Source organism: Elephantulus edwardii, unplaced genomic scaffold (assembly GCF_000299155.1).
Source record: "Elephantulus edwardii isolate Elephantulus edwardi_28Jun2011 unplaced genomic scaffold, EleEdw1.0 scaffold00298, whole genome shotgun sequence".
Lineage (NCBI taxonomy): Eukaryota > Metazoa > Chordata > Mammalia > Macroscelidea > Macroscelididae > Elephantulus > Elephantulus edwardii.
Window position 1 is genome coordinate 1,968,565 of NW_006400048.1, and position 10,256 is coordinate 1,978,820.

At 37.1% G+C, this 10,256-nt stretch overlaps 1 protein-coding gene across 1 annotated transcript in view; it reads right to left on the reverse strand.

Moving 5' to 3' along the window:
• Window positions 1–10,256, reverse strand: part of LOC102857926 (N-alpha-acetyltransferase 35, NatC auxiliary subunit-like) — a 210,682-nt gene that overhangs the window by 118,952 nt on the left and 81,474 nt on the right. The window contains exon 5 of the mRNA XM_006900868.1: window positions 4,625–4,810. Within this exon, the coding sequence (XP_006900930.1) occupies window positions 4,625–4,810 (186 nt within the window). The remainder of the gene's footprint in view (window positions 1–4,624; window positions 4,811–10,256) is intronic.

The following is a 10,256-nucleotide window of genomic DNA, read 5'->3' on the forward strand; positions in this document are numbered from 1 at the left end:
AGAAGGATGCAACAATGAATGAATGGAATTCCAAAATCTCTATAGATGTTCATTGAAATGAAAAATAAACAACCTAAATTTAAAAAGAAAGAAATGAAAAAAAAAATTCTACCAGTATGAATCCTCAGCATCCTAGTTCTTCCCTTGAGCACACAATTTACCTCTTTTCTTTAAAAAAAAAAAACCAAACACCAAAAACCAACAAATAACACAAAACCAAACCAAAGTGTAGTAGTATTTTTTTTCTACATCTGTTTTCAACGTAATTTATTTGGGAAATATATAACCTTATCTGGACGAAACTACTTTTTTGTTTTGATAGTTGGCTTGACTATATAAATACAGCAAATACCAAATGCTAAAATTAATATGCCCTCCACTGGCTGACACTGAGGTAGTTTCCAGCCTTTCAATATGACAACTGGTACTCCAATTAGTATCCTTGCCCAGAAGTATTTGTGTACTAGGTTGGAATCCACCAACTGTTCCGAGGGAGAAAGATGTAAAATGCTTGTGTAATTTATAGCCTCAAAAAATCCATAGAAGGGTCAATGATGAATCAGTTCTGACTTGACAACAATAAATACATTTATTCTCAACAAAAACGTGTCTTGCTTGCTGAGTGGTGGCACTAGTAAAGGAGTGGAAGAATTAGAAAATCATCATTTTGTATTCACAGCAGAAAAAGATCAGTCCAGGCAACAGCATAAATTTTTCTCCATTTACTATGATGCTACTTACTGGCTCAGTGGTAGGGATTTTTGTTTCTTAATGCTGAGGCCTAATCCATATTGAAGTCCATAGTCTTCAATCTTCAGTAACAATTTCAAGTCCTCACTTATTACAAACAGAACTATATTACCTTCATAATTTTGTTGCTGTTGAGTGCTATCAAGTCGTAGGCAACTCATAGCAACCCTATGCATAAAAGACCTGAACACTTGTGTTAAGATTCATCCTTTCTCCAAGTTCATAGGGTTTCTGGAGGCAAGCTATTTTGGAAGTGGTTGTTAATTGGTATTTAAGAAGGAATCAAAACCTACCAAATGGAAAATGACAGCCTCTTCAACAAATGGTGCTGGCAGAAAACTGAAACAGGATTTACATCACACACTATACACAAAAATCAAAACCACCATGAGATACTACGTCAACCCATCATCAACAGTAATGTTACAACAGCACAGCAAGTAACTGGAATTTTCATGCACTGCTGGTGGGATTATAAAATGATATAACCAGTCTGGAAGGCAGTTATGCCTTTCCTCAAAAAGTTGAACACAGAAATTCCTTAAGACCCAGCTATTTTACTACTAGGAGTATACTCGAAGGAAATTAGACTGAGACATGAACGAAAATATGTACACATATGGTCATAGCAGCATTTTCACGATAGCAAGAAAACGGAAACAGCCCAAAAATGCCCATGAGCAAATGAATGGATTAACTGTGGTACATTTACATAATGAAACTAAGAAACATTGATTTCATAAAATAGTTTATAACGTGGGAGAGACTAGGGAGCATTATGTTTAATGAAATGACTCAGTCCCATAAAATTACTATGTTAAGATCATTATTGTAAAAATGGAAAAGTAACTCAGTAAGATGTGTATAAATGCTCAAAAGGGAAAGGGGGAAGGGGAAGAAAAAGGGGGAAGGGTAGAAATCACTAGAATAGCAGAGTTTAGATGGTGACAATAGGAAGATTCAATGGGGACTTGGGAAGACCAGGTAATAACAGGAATGTGTTGTTGTTGTTGTTGTTGTTATGTGCCGTCAAGTCGCTTGTGACTCACAGCGACCCTATGTACAACAGCCCTAAACTCTGCTCTGTCCTGTACCAATCACACTGTCTCTGACTTTCCCATCCCGATTATCCCAGTCACTGAATCAATCCACCTCGTAAAGGACCTTCCCCTCCTGTGCTGTCCCTCCACCCTGCCAAGCATGATGTCCTTCTCCAAGGACCGGTCTCTCCTCACAACATGTCCAAAGTATGTTAAACGGAGCCTCAGAATCCTTGCCTCCAAGGAGCCACCCGGTTTAACCCTTTCCAGGACAAACCTGTTTGTTTTCCTAGCAGTCCATGGTATTCTCAATACTCTTCTCCAGCAATAACAGGAATAGATGAATTAATTATATAAAATACCATATGTACATGAATTAAACAATGTATACACCAGGAGCTGTTTATGGACCAGACCACCAACTACTCATATGCAAGTTCAAGCTGAAGCTGAAGAAAATGAAACCAGATCCACGGGAACCAAAATATGACTTTGAGTCTATCCCACCTGAATTTCAGAACCATCTCAGGAACAGGTTTGAGGCCTTGAACACGAATGAGTGAAGACCGGATGAGCTGTGGGAGGATATCAAGGGTATCATCCAGGAAGAGTGCAAACGGTCATTGCAAAGACAGAGGAGGAAGAAAAGAACAAAATGGATGTCAGAAGAGACTCTGAAAATTTAACTGGAGTGCAGAGAAGCCAAAGCAGAGGGTAGAATTCAAGATACTAAAAAGCTAAACAGAAGATTTCAAAAGGCAGCGCGGGATAACAAAGTAAAATATAACAATGAAATGTGCAAGGAGTTGGAGTCAGAAAATCAAAAGGGTGGAACTCACTCAGCATTTCTTAAGCTCAAAGAACTTGAGAACAAATTCAAACCTCAAGTTGCTATAGCCAACGATGCTTTAGGCAGAATATTAAATGATCCAGGAAGTATTAAAAGAAAATGGAAAGAATATACTCACTGTATCAAAAGGAATTGGCAGACACAGACGAATTTAATGAAACAACATATAAGCAAGAGCCTATGGTGATGAGGGAAGAAGTTCAGGCTGCTTTGAAGAAAATAGAAAGAAAAGGCCCCAGGAATAGATGGTATACCAATTGACATATTTCAGCTAACAGATGCTGCCCTGCATGTGCTCACCAAGTTGTACAAACAAATCTAGAGAACAACCACTTGGCCAACTGACTGGAAGAGATCTATATTTATTCCCATTGCAAAGAATGGTGACCCAACAGAGTGTGGAAACTATAGAACAATATCCTTGATTTCACATGCAAACAAGATTCTACTGAAGATTATCCAAAAATGACTGGAATAGCACATCAACAGAGAATTGCCAGAAGTCCAGGCTGGGTTTAGAAGGGGTAGTGGTACTATAGTAGCTAATGTTAGATGGATCTTAGCTGAAAGCAGGGAATACCAGAGGAATGTCTATCTGTGTTTCATTGACTATACAAAGGCGTTTGACTGTGTGGATCATAACAAACTGTGGCTGACTAAGAATGGGAATCCCAGAACACTTGATCGTGCTAATGCGACACCTATACCTGGAAACCTATAGTGCTAATGTGAAACCTATAGTTGTCAGAAAAGAGCAAGGAAACACTGCATGGTTCAAAATTGGGAGGGAGTACACCAGGGATGTGTCCGTCTCCATACCTTTTCAACTTGTATGCAGAACAGATTATCCGGGAGGTTGGGCTCTATGAGAAAGGTGACATCAGGATTGGTGGAAGATCTATCAACAATCTGTGTTATGCAGATAACACAACTCTGCTTGCTGAAACTGAGGAGGATCTGAAGCACTTGCTGCAAAGGGCCAAGGATTGTACCTTTCAATATGGATTGAGGCTCAATGTCAAAAAGACATGATTCTCACCACTGGACCAATTGGCAGCCATCAGGATGGATGGTGAAGAGACTGACACTGTTGATAGCTTTAATTTGCTTGGCTCCACAGTCAATATTCTTGGCACCACTAGCCAGGAAATTAAAAGAAAGTCTGCTGTTAGGAATGTCTCCAAAGTACTGAAGAGTAATGGTGTCTCTCTGGAGACTAAGGTGCATCTGATACAGGCCATGGTCTTTGCTATCACTTGTTATGCATCAGAGTTGGACAATGACTAAGGAGGACAGAAGGAAAACTGATGCCTTTGAGCTGTCTTGCTGGAAGAAGAGTATTGAGGGTACCATGGACTGATAGGAGACCAAACAGATTCATTCTGGAGAGGATTAAACCAGGCGGCTCCAGCTTCTTGAATTATTTCCTTAGACTGAATATGTACAGAGAAAGATGACAGCAGAGTACCTTCTTGTTCTGTTTGAATAATGGTTTCTTGGTCTACAAGAGGTTCCACATGGTATTTTCACATGTTAAATCTCCCAATCCATAAGTAAGTAAAACCTTATTTTCTTATGATAAGCAACAACAACCAAAAAGTCTGTCTCAAAGTCCAAACACTTCCTGTAAGACACATAAGCATGACCTAAAGGAAAATATCTGTACCTTCAACTATTCTTTGTTTTCTTTAGCTACCTTTTACTCAAAAAATGAAAATCAATGATGTCTATATCAAAATGTATGAGGCTTCACAGGAAGAGTCGTCTCCTTTATTTTCTTAATGAATCTCTACAATATCCAGAACATAACAAATAAAGTTACTAACAAACAGTAAGATCAAAAAAAGCACATTCTTGGAAACAATTAGCTAACTTTAGCCAATATATCTGTAAAGATCAACTGTAGCACTTCCAAAAACTACATTTAACCATGTATGCATTTTAAGATTGTTTAAATACATCATTTATGAGCTACAGGAGTTTATAAATTAGAAAATCTTACCTCTTCAAAAACAGCAGCTTTGTTTACTTTTTCCCTCGCAATATCACATATTTTTAAGATTCCCAGAGCAAAGGCTTTCATGGCAGGATCTTCTATAAAGTCTGGATTGTGAATATAAAGGCACGTAAATACAGTTTGTGCCAAGGAATGTCCTTCTAACCATGTGATCTATAATGAAGAAAAGCATATACGTTGTTAAGCGTGGCAGAGTAAAAACTAAATTGAATCAATAAAGGCCAGAGGGATTCAGAACCAAGTAAATAAATAAAAGTTAACCATAAAATTTAAATGATGATTAAAAGGAAAGGAAGAACTGACAAAATGGTTAGAATTTATTTTAACTGACTAAAGCTTTCAAGAACTATAAATAAAGGCTTTGATAGCCAAGTACACATGAAGCTGTGTTGCAAAATGAAGGACAAGTCATTCGATGGGTTCAGAATTATACCTCAAGGGACCCATGGAATAAAGACAGGCAATCTCCTGTGTAATTTACAGCCTCACAAATCCAATGGTTAGTCAAGTGTATGAGACAGTTGTGCCTTAATGGCAATTAGTTAGTGACATGACATAAACAGAGCTTGTTATTAACCATGGAAATGGAAATAGGATGAAACAGGATCAGGCAGGATTTCACACTCTTGTACAAAAGGTCACTATGAGTCAAAGGCAGCTTGACTAAAATAACAAGAGTAACTAATGGCAAGCATTCCAAGATATAATGAGGCTTGCAATGTGGAGACAAAGGAAATTAGACTGCCATCTTTATATTTCTTAACTATTGCTTCAATGGGTATTGATTATAGATTTTAAAAAAATGAAATCACTGACAAATTCAATCTTATCTCCATCTGTAATGATGATGGCTACTGGTGCAGTGGTAAGGATTTTTGTTTTCTAGAAGCTCAGATGTAATACATATGGTAGTCTTAATCTTTTTTTAGTAAGTGTTTCAAATCTTCTTCACTTTCTGCAAGCAAGTTTATGTAATCTGTGTAATGCAGGTTGTTGATATCTTATTCCAATCCTGATATCACATTCTTCTTGGTACAGTCCAGTTTGTCAAATAGTCTGCCAGCACACAGACTAAACAGGTATGAAGTAAGGATAAAATAAGCACACACATTTCCTGATTTTAATCCACAGAGTGTTCCCTTATGTTCATACACCTGTTTCTCAGTTTATGAAGTTGTGAAGGATTTCATTGTGATTGTACCCACAATCAACACCTATGGAGGCAGCAATCAAGAAATCAAAAGAGGGGTTACATAACTGGGGAAAGCAGACTAGGCAGGGAGAAAAACGAGAATGAATGAAATCTAAGCTTTCTGTAAACTTTCAATAAAATAAAAATTAAAAGAAGAAAATATTTGAAAAGAGAAGTACCCTTTGATCCAACTATATAACAGCACATAAAAACAACAATACCACTACCAGGAATATACTCTAAAGAAATCAGAACTGTGACACGAACACTCATATTTAATGCAACGTTATTCACAATAGCAAAGAGATGGAAACATATAAAAATTATGGTACATACAACGGAGAACTATGGACTGAAAAATAAGCATTTGTGTAACAATTCACAACACAGATAAGTCAGAGGACAGTATGCTAATAAATTAGTCACAAAAGGACAAATTATTTAAGATCACTATTATAAAAGGCAAAAGAAAGTTTATATACATAAAGAATAAATCTACTTTAGTTATGGAGTGGGAAGGAAGGCATAAATAATTAATTGATAAACATTTATTGGATTGGATAAAGGGAAGGGCAATGTGAAATGAATGGATAATAGCAATGTATGTACTGTAATTGATGTTGTGGAACAGAATGGACATGAACAACTGTTTGAGGGAGGAAAAGCACTAGAGACTTTTTTCCCTTCCCCAACTCCACTGCCTCACCATGAAGGAGTTAATATAATAAGGACATCATGGGGCTTTAGTTCAGAGAAAGGCAATTTTAGTCTTCTACAGTGAACTGGACAATGAATAAAGATGACAGAAGAAGAAATGCTGCCTCTGAGCTGTGCTGTTGCAGAAGAGTACAGAGAATCTCATGGACTGTCTACAGAACAAACATAAATGTCTTGGCAAAAGTGCAGCCAGAGTACCCCTTGGAAGCAAAGATGATAAAACTTTGCTCATACTCTAGACATGTTGCTGAGAGAGGTAGAACACCACACTTGCAAAGGTGGAGGGTCAGCAAAAAAGAGGAAAATCCTCAGCAAGATGGACTCAGTGACTGCAGCAATGGGCTGATGTGTGTCAGAGACGATGAGAATAATACACGACAAGGGAGAGTTCAGGTCTGTTGTTCACAGGGTTACTATGAACTATACTAAACCCAAGGACACCTAACAACTGTGAATTGGTTTGGGGTTACAAGAAAGAGTCAAACACATAACATCCCATTTCCTTCTTTTAAAAAAAGACATGCTACAAAGAGAAAACCTGCTTGGCAAGAATCTCTCTCAAAAGCATTCAAGAGCAAGGAGTATTAAAAACTAGTATTAAAAAATAAAATAAAATAAATTAAAAAAAGAACAAAACTAATATTCACCAGATCCAAGCCATGGTATTTCGTATTGATGAATAATGAATAAGGGTGACAAAAGAGCAAACAAAGCCTATCTTCGAGAATCCAACTGCTTTACAGAGAAGGCTCCAAGGTGGGGAAGGGGGGGTTACTAAAACTTTTTTTAAAAATAATTTTAAATGAATTTTAATCCATTGAGGATTGAGTTACATGGGGAATCAAACAGGTTTCTGGCCTAAGTACGTAGGGCCCACTAACTCAAACAACAGGGAGATTCCTTAACATATCCAAAGAGTGGGGAAGCAATTCCAGAAAGGGAATAACAGACTTCCTCCTTCATTATTTAGGTTCTGCTGAGGCCCTCCCCACGTGTATCAGTGTGCACTTCCTCCCTCCCCACTCACGTGAGCGTTGGAGTATGCACGCACCCTCTACGTATTTACTCTTGTTTGGGCCCAACCTTCTTCTGGAGCAGTGACGTCAAATCAAAAACCAGCTACCACCTCAGACACAAAGAACTCTGCCACACCAATGGCCCGTAGAAAGCAGAGTGCTTCACTTGTCCCACCAGCCCAAAGCAAGATATCAACCCCGAAAGAAGACACAGTAGCAACGGATTTACTGGAGCCAGGAAGCCTGATGGATCTTTCTGATAGTGATTTTAAAAGAACAATGATTGAATGTTTTCAATGGATAAAAAAGAAACTGGATGAAATACAGAATAGTGCCAGCAAAGATAAGGAGGAGCTTAAAAAAACAATCCAAAACAATGCAGAGAAAACAAATGAAGCATTAGAGGCACTGGAAAAACAAGAAACTGTGATCCAGAATTTGAAATCTAAGGTTTCTGATGCTGTCAACATGATGGAGGGACATACGAATAGAACAGAAGAGATGGAAAACAGAATCAGTGAAATAGAAGATAGAATTGTCACCACAGATCTGACCGAGAAAAAAGCAGAATCCAAAAAGAAGGAAACAGAAGAAAGCTTGAGAATAACGAGGGATACAATTAAAAGAAAAAACATCTGCATCATAGGAATCCCAGAACGAGAAGAAGCAAGTAAAGGCACTGAAAGAGTTCTGGAAGAATTACTAGAAGAAAACTTTTCGAGCATAGTGAAGAACGACAGAATATATATCCAAAAAGCTGAGGGAACACCATATAGAATAGACCCTAAAAGAAAAACACCAAGGCACATCACTGACAAATTTGCTAGAACTAAAGACAAGGAGAGAATACTAAAAACAACAAGAGAGAGAGAGACAGAGTAAGAGAAAGAGTGACCTATAAGGGAGAACAGATAAGATTAACTGCTGATATCTCAGTGGAAACCATGCGAGCAAGAAGAGAATGGAATGGCATATATCGAACACTTAAAGAACACAACTTTCAACCAAGAATACTGTATCCTGCAAAACTGTCCACCAAGCACGAAGGAGAGATTAAAATATTCCCAGAAATACAGAACCTAATGGAGTTCGTAAAAACAAGACCAGCCATACAGGAAACACTGAGAGACGTCCAGGAAACAGAGATGCCACAGAAAACAGGATGGACCAAAGTAACTAGCAACAACACCAAAAAGAATTGAACAAAATGACAGCAATGAAACCCTACCTCTCAGTAATTACACTGAACGCGAATGGTTTAAACACACCAGTGAAGAGAAAAAGAGTAGCAGATTGGATGAAAAAACAAAATCCATCAATATGCTGCCTACAAGAGACACATCTGAAAAATGAAGATAAAGAAAGACTAAAAATTAAAGGATGGGGCAAAATATACCAAGCAAATGGCAACCAGAAAAAAGCCGGAGTAGCGATACTAATTTCTAATAAAATAAATTTCACTGCAAAAACCATCACAAAGGACAAAGAAGGTCACTACATAATGCTCAAAGGGTCAATAGAACAAGAAGATATAAAAATATTGAATGTCTATGCACCAAATCAAAGACCTGCAAAGTATATGAAGCACACATTAACAAAGTTGAAAAAGGAGATAGATAACACTACTCTAGTACTTGGAGACTTCAATACACCCCTTTCAAGAAAAGATAGAACTAATAAAAAAGAATCTTAACAAAGACATTAAAGAATTAAACCACACAATTAACCAACTCGATCTCATAGATATTTACAGGCTAATGCACCCAAAAAAAGCACAATATACCTTCTTTTCCCATGTGCATGGAACGTTCTCCAGAATAGACCACATTCTAGGTCACAAGGCAAGCATCAACGAATTAAAAAACATAGAAATTTTACAAACTATCTTCTCATATCACAATGCCACAAAATTAGAAATTAATTTAAAAAAAAAGGAGAAAAAAAATCATACATTTGGAAGCTGAACAACAACTTGCTTGAACACGACTGGGTACAAGAAGAAATAAAAAATTAAATTATAAAGTTTCTTGACATAAACGACAATGAAGACACTACTTACCAAAACCTCTGGGAAACAGCCAAAGCCGTAATCAAAGTTCAGTTTATAGCAATTAGCAAACATATCAAAAGGCAGGAAAAACTGACCATTGACTCTCTAACGCAACATCTTCAACAAAATGAAGAAAAACAGCCAGCAAGAAAACCCATCAGCTTCTAAAAAACTGAAATTATAAAAATTAGAGCAGAAATAAATGAAATAGAAAATCGAAAAACTGAAACTATCAAAAAAACTAGCAGTTGGTTCTTTGAAAAGGTCAATAAAATCGACAAACCACTAGCAAAACTCACAAAAGAAGAAGACACAAATAATCCGAATAAGTCATGAATTACGCAACATCACAACAGACCCAACTAAAATTAAAAAACTAGCATTAGAATATTATGAAAAACTACACTCAAACAAATATGAAAACCTTGAGGAAATGGACAAATACTGAGAAAAGCACAATCTACCTAAACTGACACAAACCAAAATTGAACATCTTAACAGACCCATTACAAAAGAAGAAATTGAAAAGGTAATACAACAGCTTCCAACCAAAAAAAGTCCTGGACCATATGTATTTACAAGCGAATTTTATCAAACATTCAGAGAAGAACTGTCACCAATTCT